General features: G+C 43.8%; 1 protein-coding gene across 1 annotated transcript in view; it reads right to left on the minus strand.

Moving 5' to 3' along the window:
* Positions 1 to 2072: 2072 nt before the first annotated feature.
* The window catches only part of LOC128735215 (cAMP-dependent protein kinase catalytic subunit 3-like), a 41855-nt gene continuing 21456 nt past the window's right edge, over positions 2073 to 22471 (minus strand). Inside the window, exons 3-7 of the mRNA XM_053829708.1 lie at positions 21609 to 21777; positions 21181 to 21536; positions 20558 to 20739; positions 20395 to 20472; positions 2073 to 2198 (exon numbers count right to left, since the gene is read on the minus strand). Coding sequence (XP_053685683.1) covers positions 2073 to 2198; positions 20395 to 20472; positions 20558 to 20739; positions 21181 to 21536; positions 21609 to 21777 — 911 coding nt within the window. The remainder of the gene's footprint in view (positions 2199 to 20394; positions 20473 to 20557; positions 20740 to 21180; positions 21537 to 21608; positions 21778 to 22471) is intronic.

The raw sequence follows: 22471 nt of genomic DNA on the forward strand, positions 1-22471 counted from the left end.
TACTGCTACTGCTACTGCTACTGCTACTGCTACTGCTACTGCTACTGCTACTGCTACTGCTACTGCTACTGCTACTGCTACTGCTACTGCTACTGCTACTGCTACTGCTACTGCTACTGCTACTGCTACTGCTACTGCTACTGCTACTGCTACTGCTACTGCTACTGCTACTGCTACTGCTACTGCTACTGCTACTGCTACTGCTACTGCTACTGCTACTGCTACTGCTACTGCTACTGCTACTGCTACTGCTACTGCTACTGCTACTGCTACTGCTACTGCTACTGCTACTGCTACTGCTACTGCTACTGCTACTGCTACTGCTACTGCTACTGCTACTGCTACTGCTACTGCTACTGCTACTGCTACTGCTACTGCTACTGCTACTGCTACTGCTACTGCTACTGCTACTGCTACTGCTACTGCTACTGCTACTGCTACTGCTACTGCTACTGCTACTGCTACTGCTACTGCTACTGCTACTGCTACTGCTACTGCTACTGCTACTGCTACTGCTACTGCTACTGCTACTGCTACTGCTACTGCTACTGCTACTGCTACTACACTCACAGCAATCCTATTCGAATAGATTTTCTGGCGAAGCTGCAAGATAGGGATATTTTTGACTTATTATTAGACCACATTTTCTGTTCTTAAAATTTTTGTGTTTCTGATGCCTAAATAACGAAACTACTAAACTACAGCAAAAGCGCCGACTTTTTAATTACGTTTGTTTCCCATGCAAGGAAAGCCAAACACGTTAACATGCCAAACAATGTTTCGCCCCATCTCAATGAGGATCTGTAGTGTAATTTACCAATGCGTGAAATAATTCTGTTCCTACAAGATTCAAAATCTAAAAACAATGCCCTACATACTACTGTATCCAGACTGGAAATCGTCAGTTGTGAAATAGTAGTTCACAGTTAGTATACATAATTCTACCGAAACTAATATCCCCAATTGGTTTGTACAATTCCAGTTTAGCGCTTCCAAACGGTTGCATCCGGTCGGGTAGTTGAATCAATGAAATCTCTAGACTACAATTGATATTGCATGATCTGTCTTCTATCTTCTTGTTTTATCTATGCATATAAAAATCAATGTATAAAACAAAGTTAATCAAAGGGCTCTGTCATCGAAAGTTTCGTCGGACACGTTATTAAAACAAATCTATTGTTTATTCAACACGAATGGTTCAACACACAGTTTGCTGCATACTGCTACGGGTAATAGAATAATATTTAGAATTTACTATTAAGAAAACGGTTACAGTTGAAGTCATTGTCACCATATGGCGTATTTGGTGTTTTTTTGTTTCCTTTAATCAAATAGTTGTCTTATTGCTGCCTTAACCAATGGGTATCCATCCGATTGGTTTGCAGTTTCTTAAAAATTCCATCAGTTTTGATTTTTTTTTTGTATTACGCCTAAGATGTTCACACACGATATCCATCTCTCTCTCTCTCTCTTTTTGTCTCTACCGGATTTAGTGCCTCCCCCCTTAAGACATAAATTGAAATCAATTACAGCTTAATAAGCCTTACACAGTAGGATAGCTAACATTTTTCCTCTATCACAGTGAATGTGGTTCATTACATAACTTAGTTTAGGTTTGTAATGGTAAAACTACTTAGTATATTGCAAGCTTTAAGATGTATGTACTACATAAGTTTAATAGTTTGTGTTCGAGAAAGATCTCCTTCTGGTAAGGAAACTGTATACTATAACATGACCTTAGTATGTTCTCATTTAAGTGATATCTACAGCAAAAATCAACTATCGCCATTCTCTGCTAAATATTACATAATTTAAATTAGTTATTTTAGTTGAAATTTCGGTTCATGTTTTTACTTTGTATAAATATATCAGAAACCATAACTCGCACTAGGTTTTGAGTGGATTTCAACTACTTATCAGTAAGGATAGGTTTATCTCTAAATCGGTTTTGTTTAGATACGTATCAGAAGACTATTGTTAAGTACGCACTCCACAGTGAAAAAGGCTTATCGGTTATGTACACTGTTTTCTGCTGCATTTGGATTGCAGGATTAGGATTGCATTCGGGGGGCTTAGAAATCCTCAAACAGCTGCATTTCCATCTTGTCCAACGATCGGGCCGACTTCCAGTCCGTTTCCGGATAGTCGTCGAAGTTGCTGGTGTCACCTTCGTTCACGAATTTGGGCACTAGGGGGGGCTGGAAAAAATGAAAGGTAAGATAAAACGTTGGTTTTAATTATATCTAATGTTCGTTAGTTTAGTTGATTTAGCTGCGCTACAACATGCGTATGCTCGTTTAGAGACACGCGTATTTCGATTGCTTGCAATTTATAATCTTTTTTAATGTTTTCTGAAAAAGGGGTACTATGAAAAGCGCAGCGATAGATTATTTGAACTAAAGCCCAGGGAATCAAAAATCACAAACGCACAAGAGACAAAGATATTGTCTCAAAATATATAATGGGACATAGGGTTTTTTTTCTAATTCCCGTCGTCTAAGTAAAGCCATTCTAATTTTCATCATTTGTTGGATGGACTTAATGAATACTCCAAAAGTTCTTGTGCTGATTTAACTAAACACATTTACCTTCCGATCCGTGAACTTTGAAATCACTGAAAAGCGAATATTAAATGACGGAAATTAAAACGATTAGTCGATATTGTCTTCTTCGTCGCACGAATAAACGTAAGAAATTCGGCTGGTAGGACTTCTTTAATGATAAAAAGCATTTAACTAGATCTCAGCTCACTTTGATTGATCGCGTATGATAGACTACAAACTGAAATATTAGGGAATAACTAGTTTTGCATTGTGTGGCATAAAAATGCTGATATTTTTAATCATTTGTGTAGGATAGGACGGGAATAGGCAATTACGACGAAGCAGCAGCATACCCTGCATTTGTCCTATTATTTTGTTATCGTGATGCATTCTGGTTGCTACGTATGTTTGTTTTATAGGCAGAGAATAACAGGTTTATCGCTCTTTGTTTTTGTCGGTTATTTCTGCGTATGAAGAATGATATTTTGAAACCCTGACTAAGCCACATTTGAACAAATGTGACACACATAAGGGAGCAGGGTCACGAGTCCAGGGCTCAACGACCATCCCGTCAATCCTATTGCGAAATAGCGATTCTATTTAGGATGAGACGGGATTCGACAGTAGGTGTGTTGAACTTCTATGAAAGCCACATAGATCCAAAAGCAACTCCGTCGAAGCGAGTCGCTTAAAACACCCTAGCCCGAGCAGGAGTGCCAAATGGCACATCACGATTGATGCCAGTAAGATTCTGATTACAGTAGAAATGGCGTGGAAATGGCATGGCAAGGATACGATATGACTCAATAGATTGGTTAAGGCATATCAGGGCTGGTGGTCGAGCTATTCTTCAACCTGAGTTTGGAAGGGCGACACTTTCCAGAGTAGCCCCGGGGGCAATACTCCCGGCTGCTTTCATTCCATTAAAATCCTAGTAGGTCCCCGGGGGCGTTCAAAACTCGTCACCATAGATAATAGGCTCAGATGAAGTATTGCTGACTTACACCGATCTGGCTCTGAACACGTAGTGTATCAACCCCAGCAGGATCTTCCTACATGCAACGATAACCATGAGATCACGAAAGATGACTATCTACAACGTGTGGAGCTATATAGAGAGTATATAGCTGCACAATTACGTCGACAAAAGGCACAACATGCAGAAAGACATTAAGTAGCTCGTTGTTCAAATTCAAGGAGTTCTCGGATCGGCCATTAATGAATGAAAGAGCTTGGCACAGAGAGCCGGAACAGTTGAGAAGGAATTGTCGGCATCCAAGATGGCCCTGGCAGCAGTGTTAAAAACGGCACTGGTTCATTGGCATATAAAACTCAGTTCATTGGTGGGGGAAATCAACAAGATGAAAGGTTATTCGGGAGGCAGAATCCGCGTCTTTCTCCATGCCGAACAGACCAAGAGCTTCGCCAGAAGATGCAAGACCAGGGGCTCCAAGCCCCTGACATAGCTGACATAGCTGACCAATGAAGTAGTCACCGAAGGAAATTGTCACGCTCCGTGGCAAGTACCGGTTCCAAAGGCAACGAAAAGACTAGAAACAGGTCCGGTAAACGTAAATTCATTGAGGGGAGGAATACAGGCGACAATAAAGCTGAACGTAGACCTAATCAACGAAGATACCACTAGCACCTACCGCAGGGTCGATGTTGCCTTATACAGTTCTGGATCGGCAGGGTTTACGAACTGGTGAGTTGGCGAGAAATACAGGACCATACGGAATTCCGAACCAGGCTTTGAAATTAGCAACCCTGGAGAATCCGGATATGTTTAGGACCATGTTGCATAAATGTATTGACAAAGGTAACTTCCCTGACTCCCGTAAGCACCAGAAGCGGGTGCCAAAAGCAGGAAAACTCCACGGGGATCCCTCAGCGTATAAGCCTATATGCCTGTTGAGTACGTCCACTTGGTCAGAGAATATGTAAACCCTATTATAAAACTCATATCGGTATTATAGAAGTCGTCAGAAGGAGGACAAAGATCGCGAAGAGCTAGAACAACTATTCCGGGCTAATGTTTTGCGAGTTTTACGAGAAGGTAAACCAATGTCGTACAGGGTGTTCAATAAGTTCGAATACACTTTAAAAATGTGTTTAAAAAATGAAAATACAATATATTCTTTTCTGAGTCAATTTTTATCGAAGCAGTGTTTATTTAGGACTTTCACGACATATTTGGTGAAAGCACCCCCCCCCCCCCCCCCCCCCCCTTTGTGCTTTATGACGAGCTTGAGACGTTTCTCAAAAGAATCACACGCGGCACGCACCTGGTCCATGGACATCTCGTCACAGATCTTGGAAATGAGCTTCTTAAATTGGTCCATAGCGCTCTCTTTATGTTTGCTCTGCTTGACCAGCATGTACGACCATACATAAAAGTCCAGGGGATTAAGATTCGGGGAGCTGGGAGGCCACAAAGTCTTATCGAGAAAATCAGTCAAATTCTCCCAACACCACGCTTGGACGATATTGGACATAATGATCTTTTCCGTAGAGGTCATGAAGTGCTGGGGCCACAACCTTCGCCAGAACCTCGGCCTTTTAGTACGCGGCGTTGATTTTCATGTTATTCTCGAGAAACACCAGCGGAAGCTTCCCACGCTTGGATACGGCCCCCAAACCATCACCGATACGGCGCTTTGTAACCACGGGATGTTTATGTGGGACGGGGGGATGCCGGCCTACTGGTCGGCGCCCACAGCCGATCATTTTGGATATTGTGCGGCTGTTGCAAGATGAAGAGTTTCTCATCAGAAAACGCAAACTCCTGACCAGCGTGCCGCGAAAGTATCAGTTTGGCTTTGCCCACCCTCTTCTTCGTTGTAGCCTCCGTTACCTCGTGAACCTTGCGTTTCTTGTACGGCTTGCATCTCAGGTCCTTCGCCCTAATGGTGTGGGCAGTCCCGATCGACACATCGAGGTCAATAGCAGTCTTCCGGTCGAGCGGTTCATTTTTTGACGAACCCGCTCCTTCACCACCTTGATAGCTGTTGACGTCCTCGCCGAATGCGGCCACCCGGATCTAGCATGGTCCTTGGCCGAGCCCGTCTCCCGGTACCGACGAATGGTGTTATAGATGAAATTCCGCTTCACCCCGTGGGATTTCAAACGCCGAAATATGTTGCCGGGTCGCTCACCTCTCGCAAATAACTTCACTACGACGTTGCGGTACTCCTTCATCGCGCGCGGCAAACAAACAACAAATGACATCAAGTCGACACCTTACGCGTCGGTTAGCCTATAAATAAGGCTAAAGCTGACGCCAATACCAATACACAGAATGCGCATGATGCGCACTTACACAACGATGAAAAGTTGTATTCGAACTTATTGAACAGCCTGTAAAGGATACACACTGAAGCTTGATATAGGGACGAGAAAGGAAACCTGGTCACAAACGAACGCGATGTCGACTACAGGTGGAATCAGTTCTTCGATGAGCATCTCAATGGCAACATAACAGAAAGAGACGCAACGGAAGTTAACCTTAAAGTAGCTACAACCGATAACAGTGAGCCGGCTCCCGATCTCGAAGAGATCCGTCAAAAAATCGGTCAGCTAAAGAATAATAGCACTACCGGAAAGAACCAACTCCCGGTAGAACTCGAAAAAAATGGCTAAGAATCGCTGGCAACGGCACTTTACTGGATAATTTCAAGGAGGAAAAAACTATTGGAGGAGTGGATGGCTAAATTACTGTAATTACCGCGGTATTACGCTGGTCAACGCCGCTTCAAGGTGCTCCTCCAGATTTTGTTGCGTCATCTATCCCCAATAGCAAGTGAATTCGTTGAGTAGTACCGGGCGGGTTTTACGAGGGTCCGTGTTACTGCAGATAAAATTTATACAACGTGCCCACGCATCATATTTTCGTGAATTTCAAGGCGGCGTCCGATACAGTCGTGGGCGAACAGCTATGGCAGATAATGGACGAGTACGGTTTTCCGGACTGACTTGGCTGAAACAAAGCTACCCTGGAGCGAGTGACGTGTTACGTGCGTGTTTCGGGGCGCCCTCAAGTCCTTACGACATGCTATTTAACATCGCTAATGAAGGTGTGATACGGCGAGCGGGCATCGAAACAAAGGGAACAATCTTCAGCAAGATTAGCCAACTCCTAGCCTTCGCAGATGACCTCGACATCATCACTAGACACCCTGGGACGGCGGAGGTAATCTAAAAGCAAAGCCGCGGGCTTAAACCGTCATTAGATATTACCCTTCTTTACCGACAGACTTCGCAGCCGGCTGTTAGAGTACAGGAAAATTACGGGACCAGTGTAACGATCCTATTGACTCTATCTAGCAAACACCGCCTAGCCGAGATTCGAACATACGACGACTGGCTTGTTAGACCGGCATCGTACCTCGAAGTTAACTGGGTGGTTAGCGGTTGGCGGAGGCAATCTACGCCAGACTAAAAACGGAGGTTGGTAAGATTGGGTTACAAATCCTTGCGTCCAAAAACCAAATATATGGTACGAAGAGACGAAATAACGGGGAAGAAAAAGTTACGTTTGCCCCCCACAGATAGTGACTATTGACGGCGATGAACTGGAAGTGGAAGAAGATTCAACGACGCATTCAAGCTGGAAGTCGAGCCTTACTTTCCCTCCGCAAAACGCTTCGCCGCACAAACCTGACGATGTACAAAACGCTAATCAGGCCGACAGTCCTGTGCGAACTGGACACAGTAACTTTGCTTACGAAAGACATGTGCATTTGCTGTGTTTGACCAAAGGTGTTGCGGGCTAGTTTTGGCGGAGTACAAACGGATAGCGGAGAATGGCATAGGCGTATAAACCACGAGTCGCAGGCACTACTTGGAGATATTTCCAGAGAGACGACTGTGCAATTAAATCCGACCTCTTCAACAACCCCAACGGCCCCAGGAGCAGAAGGATGATGACTCAGATGATTCAACCAGATTGAAGCCGACTTGCGTGCGTCGAGACGCTCAACAAATTGGCGACGAGTAGCTCGATACTAGAAACAGTGGAGAGGATTTCTTGATACGGCAAAAGCTACCCCGGTTCTCTGCTGGTAGACGAAGAAGAATGTATTGGGACTTTATACAGCTAAATATAAGCTATTTATAAAATTGCTCAATTAAGTATTATTCTATCTCATGTATTTACGGCGCACTCTCGGAATTGCATTCTTGGCGAGGCGAAAAATTGCCTCTCCAGGCGACACGATAAGTTGGAAACAACATTTCGATGTACTGTTGAACGGTGAAGAACACGATCACGGAGTCGTCGATAGGAACAGGATAGAGATGAATGATCATAGACAGACTGTGGATCCGCCAACTTTGGATTAGGCGAAGAAAGTAACGACAAAACGACTAGAAAGAACGGCATTCCTACCAAACCAATAATTACGGACGGCCGTATAGTGCGACCTATCGGGTCATACGGTGGCTGTGGTTCGCAGAGAAAAAAGCAAAGCCTTGGGCTTAAACGTCTTTCTAAGACTTGACCCGTCTTTATCGATAGACTTCACAGCCGGTTATTAGAGTTCAGGATAATTACTGACTCTATCTAGCAGCACTGCCTAGCCAAGATTCAAACATACGACGACTGGCTAGTTAGACCAGCATCGTACCTCGAAACCAGCTGAGCGGTCCGCAGAGAAACTACCGACGAATTGATTGAAAGTTCTCATAACTATGCCCGATTTACAAGAGGGGTTTGCGATCGGGTCAATTGCAGCAAGTATCAATCTGTTCCAAAGGCTTAGGTTTACGAGATGAATGATCCACTGTTGCCGGTCTTCCTACTACAGATCCATGACAAATTTTTAGAATTCAACTAGCAGATGAACCTGCTGTTTGCAGACTACAAGGTGGCGTACGATTCAGTAAAGCGAAGCGAAACGAAGGTTTCGGACGATATGGATATCAATGTGATGCCAGATCTACGGATTTATCCGTAGTTCTACGGATTTAGGAATTATCTACGGACCCACGGATCAAGTGCTCAAATCTACGGATTTTCATAAACTTTGCGGAAAGTATCATTTAGTGACAAAAAAGTACGTGTACGCTCATGCATTGAATAATATCCCGAAAAGCATAACTTTATTCTTTCTGAGAGAAAGAAGCGAATTGAATACTTCTCTTTAATGAGAAGTGTATTAAAAATGAAAGATTTGCGTTATTGCTGTTAATAAAAAGCGAAAAATGCTAGTTCCGTTTTAACGGCAGATATTTATAGTATTACTGATATTTTTCTGGTTAAAGTGCGGCAAAATGGTTAAATATTTTCATTTATATTGTAGGGTTCCTAGCTGCGGGTGGTCCAAACTCCTTCGATAACGTGGTGCAGCGGTGCAGTCAGGTCCTACATCGACCAATGCATAAGCGGAGGAAAAGTAGAATCCAATAGATTGGTAGCCAGCTCACAAATTCCAGATGGGTCCAATGGTGTGCCAATTCGGATTGTTGATAGCCGAAATAATACGCTCCGTGGTAGTTATAAAAACCAAGCGTTTAATGATGACACGTATATTAACTATTATTAACTAACGAACAACGTATATTCAATTTAAGGAGTCTAAAACAATTAAGTAATAAATTGATATGGGAATCGCGTCTGATCCCGACGGTGACTCAGGTTCCAACTAACTATGAAATGCATCGGCATGCACTGCGACCCGGCATCCAGTTCGCGCCAAAGTCGCTCAATTTCGAAGATCGAAGATCGAAGATGGACCACTCCCGAGATGTGTGAGAGCGCAACTCATGCTCTTATCGTTGCTATCAGTTGCTGATTGGGTGTCACTGATGATGAGTTCATGATGATGACGGATCCCCACGATCGTCCGCCACAGATAGAGATCGACGAGTGTGTCGCAGCCGAGAGGAAACGTCCCAGTGTTTCTCACACGACGTTATCAGCCGAGCCAGTCAGTCGAGAGTGTGATCGCCGAATTGTGATATAATGGTCCGTGATGCTGTCCAGGGTTGTAGGCTTGGGTGGATCGTTGTAGTCACAAACATCTTCGCCCACCCTGAAATGCCCGATTTCTGAAAATAAAGGAGACGGAAGTATCCTCTTCGACAGGGTAGGGGGATGGAACGGTGATTACATATTGCTGCTTGGCGCGTCTTCCGCCTGCTGCTCGTCATTGCAGCTCGGTAATGGTAGAATGCAGAGCTTTTCTACCGGCCTGACAAGTATTCCAGACGATGTTCTAACGGTAACGACGCGAACCACGTTGTCGTCACCTGGATGCGTTGCTTCGATTCTGCCCGTTCTCCAGCGCATTGGTGGCAGATTGTCGTCTTGGATCACGACTAGTTTTCCCACTTCAATTTGGACCGGTGGCTTCCAGCGCTTATTTCTTGCTTGTAGCTGGCACAAATATTCCCGTCGCCACCTTTTCTAAATTTGGTTCGGGTATTGCCTGGAGAGAGCTTCCGACAAGGAAATGCGCTGGTGTGAGAGGTCGCAAATCATTTGGATCGTCCGACATCGCCGTTAAGGGTCGCGAGTTTAAGCAACCTTCCACTTGGGTAAGTAGTGTTGTGAAGTCTTCTGGGGACACAGGATTTTCTCCAATGATCTTTAACAGGTGCCGTTTAGTAGATCGTACTGCTGCCTCCCAAAGCCCGCCGAAATGTGGGGCACTAGGTGGTGTAAAATGCCACTGTATACCTTCAGAGGCACATTCGATTGATACTAGCTCATGATGTCGTTCATTCTTGAGTAATTGTAAAAAATCTTGCATCTTATTACGGGCACCAACAAAGTTGGTTCCATTATCCGAATAGATATCGGAGCACCTTCCTCTCCTGGCAACAAAACGACGTAAAGCTTGAAGAAAGCGATCAGTGGACAAATCTGTGACCAACTCCAAGTGCACAGCCTTGGTGCACAGGCATATAAATAATGCAACGTACGCTTTTACTGCAGGTCGCCGAGGAGCCGTTCGTACATACACTGGTCCAAAATAATCCACGCCAGTCCGAGCGAACGGTCTGGATATAGTAACTCTGGCTGCTGGTAGCTCCCCCATATACTGCTGAATTTTAGTAGGATTGAAACGGAAGCATTTCATACACTGATGAGTGATCTGCCTAGCTACCTGTCGCCCTCCCAGCGGCCAATATCGAAGTCTTATTGCACCCAACATAAGTTGCGGTCCTGCATGGAGCAGCCGCTCGTGATAGTATTGCAAAAGTTTACGGGTGAATGGATGCCGAGCTGGCAAAACCAATGGGTGTTTCGATTGCTCACTTTCATTTGAGTTACACAGTCGACCACCTAGTCTAATTAATCCATCCTCAGACAATGATGGACTATACCATCGCAGAGGCGAGTTTAGTGGTATCATTTGGTTATTCCTTAACGCCTTTATTTCATTTGCAAAGGAATCCGCTTGCACCAACCTAATCAGCGTATTCTCGGCTGTTTGAAGTTCAGCGGTAGATAGAAAAGTATGATCCTTCCTTTCACCCCTTGGCTTACGCAGTAGTTTCATCAGGCGCAGCCAATACGCTGTCCTACGAATCATGTTCGAGTATGATGCAAATTTTCCGATGAAATCTTCATTAAAATTTGTAGGCGAAGATGAATTACATGCAACAATTCCACGTCGTCGCTCTTCTTCTCCTTCTTCGTCGAGGGTTTGAACAGTAATTGGCCATTGCTCTGGCCCATATTTTAACCACTGAGGTCCCCGCCACCAAGTGTCATTACGTAAAATATTCTCTGGCGATATTCCCCTGGATATCAAGTCAGCAGGATTGTCGACTCCGGGCACGTGTCGCCATTGACAGTGTTCGGTTAACGTCTGAATTTTGGACACCCGATTGGCAACGTAAGTAGTCCAATTAGCGGGAGAGGCTTGAATCCAACGTAGGACACAGGTGGAATCCGTCCAAAAATGCGTTTCCATTGGGATTTTAATAGACTGGCGTACCTTTTCGTAAAGCTGCGCGGCCAAAAGCGCCCCACACAGCTCTAAACGTGGAATGGTGTGACGTTGCAAGGGAGCAACCCTTGACTTCGAGGTGAGGAGTCTAATCAGTACATCCCCTGTCGAATTTTGGCTTTTAATGTACAGGCATGCTCCGTAAGCCTTCTCTGATGCGTCCGAAAAGAAGTGCATTTCTGTCAATACTGCATCGGGTATAATAACGCAGCGCTCAACGCTGATTTGGTTCAATATAGGTAACTGAGAGACAAATTTCCTCCATTGCTCTCCCAGCTTGGCAGGCACTTGCTGATCCCACTCGAGTCTACGTCCCTCTTCATCCTGCAGCATCCATAACTGCTGCATGAATATCTTAGCCGTTGTGATAGCAGCTCCCAGCAATCCCAACGGATCAAATAATGTGGCAATAACAGAGAGGATCGAACGTTTTGTCAGTTTAGTGTCCTCCGCCACATCAGGAATGCAAAATTTAAATCGGAACATGTCGGTTTTGGGTACCCATGTCAACCCGAGTGTTTTGATTGATGGATCTGGGTCCAGGTTTAAACCCTCCAAAACAGGAATGGCCAGGTCCTCTGGCGGAATACCTTCCAGTACCTCCTCATAATTTGAAGCCCATTTCCTTAGCTTAAATCCTCCTGATAACATCAGCTTGTCTAATTGGACTCTAAGCTCTTTCGCGGTGTTTACGTCATCTGCACCGGTGATTACATCGTCCATGTACGTGTCGTCCCTAGCTGCCCGTGCTGCTAAAGGATATTTGCCATCCTCGTCGATTGATAGTTGCTGCAACACTCTCGTGGCGAGGAAAGGTGCAGGTTTAGTTCCATATGTTACGGTGTTCAACTCGTACACCCCGACTTCTTCTACTGGTGACGATCTCCATAAGATGGATTGAAGATGTCTGTCTTCTGAATTAATATTGATTTGACGGAACATCTTTTCCACATCGGACACCAGCATAATTTGGCGGGTGCGGCATCTCAGCACGATCGACCGTAAATCCTCTTGGATAACTGGGCCAACCAGTAACGCATCGTTTAAAGAAATGCCAGACGATGTCTTACAGGACCCGTCGAAGACCACTCGTACCTTCGTAGTGGTACTCGCCTCCTTAACCACTGGATGATGCGGTAAAAAACATCGTTGAAAAGCATTTGGTGCATTGCTTTCAACCTTACGCATGTGACCCATCTGGATATATTCCTCCATGAATGCCGTATATCTCTCGCGCAAACAAGCGTCCCTTGCTAGTCTGCGTTCGGTGCCTTGTAGACGACGAAATGCAATTTCTCTCGATTGCCCTAATTTAAGTAAAATATCGTCATTTTTAGGAAGTGCTACCGAGTATCGACCATCTGCTTCTCGGTAAACTGATCGCTGAAAGATCTCTTCACAATGCCTTTCTTCGAGAGAGTGCGCCTTACTCTCTTCAATTTCCTCACAGGCCCAGAAGCGCTCAATCAACGCGTCCACTCCTTGTGACGCTGAAACGTTGCAGTTAATGCGAGCAGTTTGAAAACTGTTGGATCCTCCACAAATTATCCAACCAAACACTGAATAGTTTAGTGTTGGCATTTGTTTTCCGATAGAAATCCTTTTACCAGTAGTAAAAAAGTCGAAAAAGGACTCTATCCCAAGAATAATATCCACCGTTTTCGACTCAAAAAAGGCCGGATCAGCCAATTCTATCCCATTTGGAATCGACCAGTCAGACGTATCAATTGTGGTTGTAGGAAGATTTACGGTGACCTTAGGCAAAACCAGAAACCCAAGATCTCGTGAGAAGTCTGAAGTTCGTGAACGCACAACCGCGTGAGTCCTGTGCTTCACCCTTGTAGTCGATTGTCCGATACCGGAAACTGATACAGCCACCTTGCTGCGAGATACCTTCATGCCTTGACATAATCGTTCTGTAATAAAATTGCTCTCGGATCCCGAATCTAAAAGAGCCCGCGCCGGGTGTAATACTCCTTCGTCATCTTCTACGATAACGACCGCAGTCGCTAATAACACCTGGGAATAATGTTGTTGAGTAGGAATGGAAACCGAAATATCAGTGGCTGCCACGTTAGCCACCTGCGATGACGAAGAATTGGAGGGTATGATTAATTCCTTGTTATTCGATGAATTGCTATCCTTAGCAACCACCGCCACCTTTGTTTCGCCTAACCTTTCTGATTTGAAACAGACCAAGGTATGATGGCGTCCCTTGCAATTGCGACAGGAGTATTTGGATAGGCACTCCTTCGCTTGATGCCCAGTCCGAAAGCAGTTTCGGCATAGTCCGTGAGTTTTTAGAAGGCCGTCACGCTCGGCCACCGATAGTTGTTGGAACTTGCTGCACATAAACAGCGGATGATTGGATGAACATGCCACGCAGCGCCCCCCAGGCGTCTTTGTTGCACTGAAACTGGTCCTAATAGTTGACTGCTTTGGCCTCACCGGTGGAATTGGTGCAGTCTTAGTGTCGGTTGTCCTTGATGGTAGAGACTCCAATACGCGAACACGACGATGCAAAAAATCTGTAAGCTCCTCTAAAGTATCTTGTTCCTTCGTGGAAGAAGCCTCTTCCCAACCTCGACGGGTTACTGGATCCAAACGCGCCGTAAGGATATTGACTAGCAGCAAATTCTTATAGTCCGATGGTTGAACGATTTGATCGAGGGTTTGCACTACACGTTCGAAGCCTTCTAGAAGCGCGTGCAATTCCCCCACCGATTCCTTAGTGAGCGATGGCAGTGAAAACAGCGATTGGATTTGCCTTTTCTTTAGCTGTTTGCTATTGTTATAGCGTTTCAGTAGCATATCCCATGCTACATTATAGTTCGCCTTTGTGATCTTCAGAGGGTCAATCATATTTTTTGGCTCGCCTTGAAGACACCCCTTTAAATAGTGAAATTTCTCCACCTCAGGAAGTTCCGTCTTCCAATGTATCAATGAAGTGAATAAATCGCGAAAACTTAACCATTCGTCTATATCACCGTTGAATGTTTGCAGTTTGATCTGCGGGAGCCGCACATTGTCAAGTGCGCCCTCAACCGCCGTATCATTACCGCGTGTGGTTCGTTCCATCACTGATGAATCTTCTCTTTCCTTGGCCCGGTCCATGAGAAAGGATTTGCTTTCATAGTAACGGTTGTTAAACTCTCGCCTTTCCTTGTCGTAAGCATCCTCCTCAGTATTAAAATCTTCGTGCGATTTAATTTCCACAAGCGTCTCGCTAAACCTTTCCCAGAGCTCGTCCAGTTTATTCAATCGAACAGTCACTTGGTTGATTGTTGCGTCTTGCGAAAAATCTTCGATAAACGCCCAGATATCCATTAAGGCGGATTGTGTTTCCTTCAGCCTGGCAGTTAAACTCCGCAGCGAAGGTGGCTTCTTAGAAGATGTAGGTGGCATTGCGTTGTGTGTTCACCAGTAGAAGAATAAAGGAATTGGATGGTGTAATAATCCGAGTAGTTGCCTAGCCTGGCTGGCATATACTGTGTAATTCACCCACCTGACAACCCAGGCACTTCGCCTAAGGTGAAAATAATTGCCAATGCTAGGCCCAGACGGACGACGATGCCAGTACTTGTTGCAGAATCCGCGAATAACGAATGTCACACCCAATGTAAATGCACTCAGCAAATGATCAGATGTTCAATAGAGGCCCATCGGGCAAAGGGTATTGGGTAAGGCACACGGTGCGAAGAGGATAAAATTCAATCAGGTGTGTATTTCTGAATGCCTAGCTTCGGTGACATATACTATTAATGTGCACTAACCTGGAAAAACATAATTCTGCGCGTCCTCTTCTCTCTATGCCAGTGCCTCAAGTACCACCCGTGTTGAGGTCATCCAGTAGCTTCAATGTTGCGAATTATGCAAGCGATAAATTGATGAATGGATGGAGGTTCCAAAGTTCTAATGCCGGATCCCAGATGGTCACGGATCGATGAATTGTTAGCTCGGTACCGATGAAAATCAATCGTAGAAGAGACGTGTAAGTATGATGATTTCACGCTTCGACTGGACATACACACTGAACATGTAATATTTACCCGTGAAACCGGAATCCGCGCTGGTCCAGTGGTAGTCGTAGCAAAGCCGTTGAATTCCCGCTGAGCAGATAGTGAATTAGGTTGTCACCGTCGATGGTTCTGAGTTGCTAGGTTGGATTGGCAATCAGATATTCCAAGACAATCCGATCTTGGAGGGCGCAGCAAAATTCCCAAACGTAGATGCCAGATAGATTAGTAACTGCTCCAGTCCAGTTGGTTGGAATAATTCCAAGAAGGGGTACTATTTAGCAGCAAACTCCCACGCCAAGTGACGCTAAGTCAATCGAAATGGCGGAGTTGTCCTTTTTGTGATCAAAGGTCCTTTGTTGAGTGAGGATGTCCTTTGTTGGATGAGGCTGTCCTTTGTTCGTCAGCAATAATTGGCGTCCTTTACCAAATTGCAATGGCGCTGATAAGCGTCGGCGGCGACGCGATTGCCTGATTTCGTCACCTTCCTTTTATGAGCTTCCGTGGATTCTTCGCCGGTCAATCATCCGGTTCGAAGGACCACAATGTAGGGTTCCTAGCTGCGGGTGGTCCAAACTCCTTCGATAACGTGGTGCAGCGGTGCAGTCAGGTCCTACATCGACCAATGCATAAGCGGAGGAAAAGTAGAATCCAATAGATTGGTAGCCAGCTCACAAATTCCAGATGGGTCCAATGGTGTGCCAATTCGGATTGTTGATAGCCGAAATAATACGCTCCGTGGTAGTTATAAAAACCAAGCGTTTAATGATGACACGTATATTAACTATTATTAACTAACGAACAACGTATATTCAATTTAAGGAGTCTAAAACAATTAAGTAATAAATTGATATGGGAATCGCGTCTGATCCCGACGGTGACTCAGGTTCCAACTAACTATGAAATGCATCGGCATGCACTGCGACCCGGCATCCAGTTCGCGCCAAAGTCGCTCAATTTCGAAGATCGAAGATCGAAGATGGACCACTCCCGAGATGTGTGAGAGCGCAACTCATGCTCTTATCGTTGCTATCAGTTGCTGATTGGGTGTCACTGATGATGAGTTCATGATGATGACGGATCCCCACGATCGTCCGCCACAGATAGAGATCGACGAGTGTGTCGCAGCCGAGAGGAAACGTCCCAGTGTTTCTCACACGACGTTATCAGCCGAGCCAGTCAGTCGAGAGTGTGATCGCCGAATTGTGATATAATGGTCCGTGATGCTGTCCAGGGTTGTAGGCTTGGGTGGATCGTTGTAGTCACAAACATATATTTTTCCCGCATTTTGGCGGCTCAAAAACTTCAAAATCAAGCGGATAAGGTTGTTCTTTTTAATCAAGTAGATGGAATCCTTGTTCAATATGCAATAATGTCTAATATGCTCTTTTTACGCGTCAAATAAAAACTCTTGGACCTTCAGAAAGCGATGAAAAGATGACCAAAATAAATAGAAAAGACAACGAAGGGCCAGCAAAAGACAGCGGAATGTTGACGGAAATCTGAAAAGAAGTCAATGGAACTGTGATGAAAAGATGCCAAAATACGATAAAAAGACAACAAAAAATGGAAAAGAGATATTTAAAAACTGTCAAACAGCCGATAAAACATACAAAAAAGCCTACAAAAAGATGGCGAATATATGTCATCAAAAAGAGGACGAAAGAACAACAAAAATACAAGAAAAATACAACAATTTTGTTGTCTTGGCAACAAGTAGGACGAGAGATTATCACCATTATTCTTGTTTTCGTTCGAAAGTTAAGCTGATCCGTATTCTTGTTTTCGTTCGAATCAATTCGAATGCTCGAATGCTCGAACGCTCCTTCCGTTTGTTCATTCGAATATGAGAATAGTGCTTCCCGATTCGTTCGAAACAAACTATTCGTACGAATGAAAGATACGGCCGTAAACAAGAATAAAGGTATATAAAAAGATGACAATGAAAACGAAGAAAAGGCTGCAAAATGTCATTAAACGAAAATACAATGGAAAGATAGCAAAAAAAACTCATGAAAAGACGATAAAAATATTATCGAGAAATGACAATGAGATAACGAATACGGGAAAAGGCAATAAAGAGATTACAAAAAGTCGGATAAATGGTTCCGAAAAAGCACCGATAACAGACAATGCAAGTTAACGAAAAGACGTTCAAAGAACCATGAAACGACAGCAAATAATCGACGAATAAGCAGTGAAATGCCTGCGAAAAGATATGACGAAGAAGTGAAGACAAGTATCAGCATCTTTGGCTCGAGCAGCACGTTCCTCACAATCACAGACAAGTAGGCGAAAAGTTGAAAGACGACAAAAATACGCCAAAAACGTTACGAACAGCGACAAAATTGCCAGAAAAGCCATGCAACCCAACAAACATTTTTGTTGAATAACAGCTTATCAAGCGCTTGTTACCCGGTAATTAGCTGTACAATGGTTGAATAAACTACTATTCAGAAAAAATGTTTGTTGGGAAAACGACGAAAAGACTGTAAATAGATGTAGCCTTTGGCTAAAGATATTAGAGAAACAATTAAAAGTCAGCAAAACAGTGACAGGCTATGCCAAAAAAGTCACTAATGGCGATGCCATCAAACCAAAAGCGCCACAAAAAGTAATAAAAAATGACAAACAAATCACTGAATAGACACAAAAAGGCGATGATAGAATACCAGATGTTAAAAATAACGAAAAACTACCAGCAAACGTTAAAAGACAACAAAAAAAAAACGAGAGGTCAACACGGTGTAGTGGTTAGCATTCATATCTCTCACGTCGAGGACTAGGGTTCAAATTCCAGTCCCACAGAAACCACGAATGACCCAAGCTGTTAAAGTGACTATAATTACATTAAAACAAACAAAAACGACAAGAAGATGACAATAACGGCGGAAAAGTTGACGGAGTACCCTTAGCAAAACAAGAAAACGAAAAATTAAAGACAAAATACAAAATAACCAAACGACGAAAAATGAAAGAATTAAAATAAAGGCGAATAATATAGAGGAAATTTGAAATGTATCATAAACAGATTCGATTCAAAAAAGTATTAATTTGTTTCAAATGCAATCAAGAATACCTATGCGATTACTTTTTACCAAAATTGAAAAACACTTTATATAAAGAACAAATGTCGGTCAAACTTCCATTTAAAACAAAAGTTTGGTTTAAAATTTGATTTAGTTTTATAATTTATAACTCTTTCTTCTGTGATTAAAACACAGATGTTAAAACTACGGATTTTTCTTCAGTAAAACCTGGCATCACCATGTCATTGGCTTTAACCACAGAGTAGTGAAAGAGGCGTTTAGGCATCTGCACAGGGAAGCTACGAAAATTGGTCTATCATAAATTTTTCTAAATACTTTTAAGGTGGTAGATGAATTCGTTTACTGCGGTAGATTAATGGAAGGTGAACGACCGACGAGCTCCTGGTGTCAGACTATTTCCCAGGTTTGTTTTTGCTCATCTTAACCCTAAAGAGGCAGAGATATCTGCTTCTCACAACCATCAAGCAGTTTTGTTTTCTATTCAACCGTTGGCTCTGCCTCCGAGCGATGCAAGAGCACAACTACAAGGAGAGACTAGAGACTTTCTGTTGCGTATGCCAAAGAGAACATCGGATATAGAATTATATGAACTGAAAAGATTTGCTCCGCGACCTTGAGACCATGCAAGTGCGGTGTGCGGTAGTGCTCCGGCAGAAAGAGAAAGTTAAAACAAAACGGACGCTTTTTCGGGGTAGAGTAAAGCAGCCAAGCTCTACAAGAAAGAGAAAGAATAAATCGATCCTTCTTCTGCGCTTAGCCAGCAAAACGCCCAAAATTGAGATTATTTTCAGAGTATGGCATAAGCCTGCTTTTTCCGTACTCATACGCTGAAGCTCACAGAACACATGGAATGGTCCATATGGAGTAGAGAAATGATTATATCTGCTTGTAGTTGTGGTCTGGTTGCGCAAGCATTGATTTGTTGTTTAAGAAATCATTCGAACCAGTCGTGGGCAGAGCAGACGGTTTGGGAGGAAAAGCCCTGGATCGCTTGAGAAGCAGATTTCTCTTTATTGCAAAGATAAGCAAAAAGAAGCCTGCTTGGTGTCTTTAAGCGCAGGATCTTTCAATCCATTGTTTGGGATGTAATGTGACACAGGTGCATGAACTACGAGTTGTAGCAAATGCTAGAAGATGTGAATGTTGTTAAGGGAGTGAAACACGACAGGCTACAATAGGTCACGTAACTAGAATGCCAGATATTTAGCAGACAATCCGAATGACGACTATCCTCGAAGTTCAAGCACCAAAATGAATTTATTATTTATGATTTTGTATTACCTGATATGTCAGTTGAGTCATGATTTCATCCCATTTTAAACTTCATGATTTTGTTCTTGTGGTGTCCGAATCGGATTACTTTCCGTGAATATGAAAAATTCTACGGAACGCAGGTTGGTATTCCAGTTCCAGCTAGTGGAAGGCAATAAAGTTTCTCACCTGGATCACAGGCTTAACAAAGTCGCAAGCAAGAAGGGCAGCTGAATTCTTGTCCTTACTTAGAAATACGACACTAACTTAATTGTTTGTATATTCCTAACCAAAATATCAAAGCAATCGTGAACGTAACACCTACGATTGATGTTTTCATTCAAGGTGCAGACCATATATCATATGTCTTCCTAATTGCCAATTTAACTTTAGTGTTAAAATTGGACGAAAAGATCGTGTTTCTTGCATGAGTTGTATAATTAGAGACGTGGATGGACTTTTTAAATGCTCGTTAAAAAGTTGGCAAAAAAATTTCTCCTGAAACTCTAGAACAAATATAATAAAAACTAACTAAAAACGAAATATATTTGCACAGGAGCACATAGTTACCACCTACCTTTAGCTGTCTCTTGATTACGACGTCCCAGTCGAGATGTTTGAACCATCGATGTCGCTTGACGTCCTCTGCTCCATTCTAAAATAGCGTAATCCGCAATTACAAATACATAGATCATGTGTATGTGGGTGGGAAGTAACCGTTTCCCCCCCACGTTACTCACCTTCATGTTGCCCAACCGTTTGGTCCGATCCAGCACCAGTAGCTTTTTGATCAGGTCTTTTGCGATCGGTTCGATATGTCGGGACCACTCGATTTTACCGCTCAGGATTTTCTCGTAAATTCCGAACGGGTTGTCATCGTAGAAGGGTGGATAACCGACGAGCATCTCGTAGATCAGAACGCCTGCAAATGGGTTGGGGACACAAGATTGACAAGCTGTTTATTTTTTTTTGGTACGCATGACGGGTACTACAGTTATTAATTATGAATATGTTTGCTTGGTATGGCGCCGAAAATAAAAATAGTGCTCTCACAGACTGGCTGAAGTGAATATTTAGCAAAACGTTTTGGCATTTGCAATCAGAAAGGTTAGGTGGAAAATCTACGAAACTAGCGAATCTGTGGCCTGAATGTATGCTCATATCGTGCGCATCGGCGGATGTCATCCTAGGTTCAGGTAAATAAATCATCGTCGGTGCGACTGTTGCTTCGTATTGTTGGCACGTTCCCGGCCGGTCGCCACATTCCACCGACTTAACACCGGATTAGTGCTACCGTCACTCGGACACGGACACGAAGCGGAACTTTCGGCATGGGAACGTGCGCGGAAGATTTATAGCTCACCTAGTGCCCACCAGTCCACCGCTTTGTTGTGCCCCTTGGATTGGATGATCTCCGGTGCCAGGTATTCGGGCGTTCCGCACAGCGTCCAGGTGCGGTCCTTCAGCTTTTTGGCGAATCCGAAATCGGTGATCTTCAGATGGCCGTCGCGATCTAGTAGGAGGTTTTCCGGCTTCAAATCCCGGTACACGACCGACAGGGTATGCAGGTATTCCAGGGCCAGTACTATTTCACAGGCGTAAAAGTTTGCTGTGGCATTATCGAATCGGCCGGCATTCCGCAGGTACGAGAACAGTTCGCCCCCGCTCACGTACTCGAACAGCATGTACAAGCAGCAGTCGTCCTTGGTGTGCCATCGCCTAAAACAGTGGAGTAGAAGCAAAATTCTTTAATCGGAAGAATCAAATTATATGCCACGCTCTGGCACTTACATGTTGACGATGAAGGGATGATCGATTTCCTGCAGGATATTTTTCTCGTTCTTGACGTGCTCGATTTGCTTCAATCGGATGACATCAGCCATGGCCAATATTTTCATCGCCCAATACTTGTCCGTTAGCCGGTCCCGGCAGAGGCATACCCGCCCGAATGTGCCAGTACCTGCGAAAAGGAAAAAAAACTTTTAGAACGAATGATAACTTTATTTCTTCGATTCGATAGCTATCGCTATCGTGTAAGACACGAATCATTAATTAAATTGTTGTCAAACAAAGCTCGAATGGCGACTTCAATGCTGCTCCTGCCGCTGCTGGCTTGTCATTTAATTGAGTGCGAATCAATTTATAAGCATTATTTTTTTGATTGATTAGCGACTGCGTGCTCTTGATTCAGGAAAAGCGATGGAACATTCTATCGTGTCTTCTATCGGTGTCACGGAACATTGAACATGAACGGCGACGGTCCGGATAAGGGCACTCAGCTTTTGTCATTTGATGACTCACTTGCTCACGCGATAGTTTGCCATGGCCCAAGAAGGACAGCTTCAGCTTGTTCTTCTAATGGACCTAGATGATAATGGTAGTTTGGTGTATGCACCTGAGCTGAGGTGTTCAATAAAGCCATAAATTTGCAACGATGGAAATAGTGCAAGGTTATGGCAGCATAGTCCTGAAATATGATTCTTAATTATTCACAAGTCTTGGGTGGCTAAAGTTTTCCCTCGGACCGACACGTGACAATAAATTGTTTGCTACTTCAGCTTTTGCATTCAGCAAACAACGTCTGGATGATGTTGTGACAAAAATTTCCACTTCTCAATTAACTAGTTGTGTAGTTGAAAAATTACAAACTAGTA

This window comes from Sabethes cyaneus, chromosome 2, assembly GCF_943734655.1.
Source record: "Sabethes cyaneus chromosome 2, idSabCyanKW18_F2, whole genome shotgun sequence".
Classification (NCBI taxonomy): Eukaryota; Metazoa; Arthropoda; class Insecta; order Diptera; family Culicidae; genus Sabethes; species Sabethes cyaneus.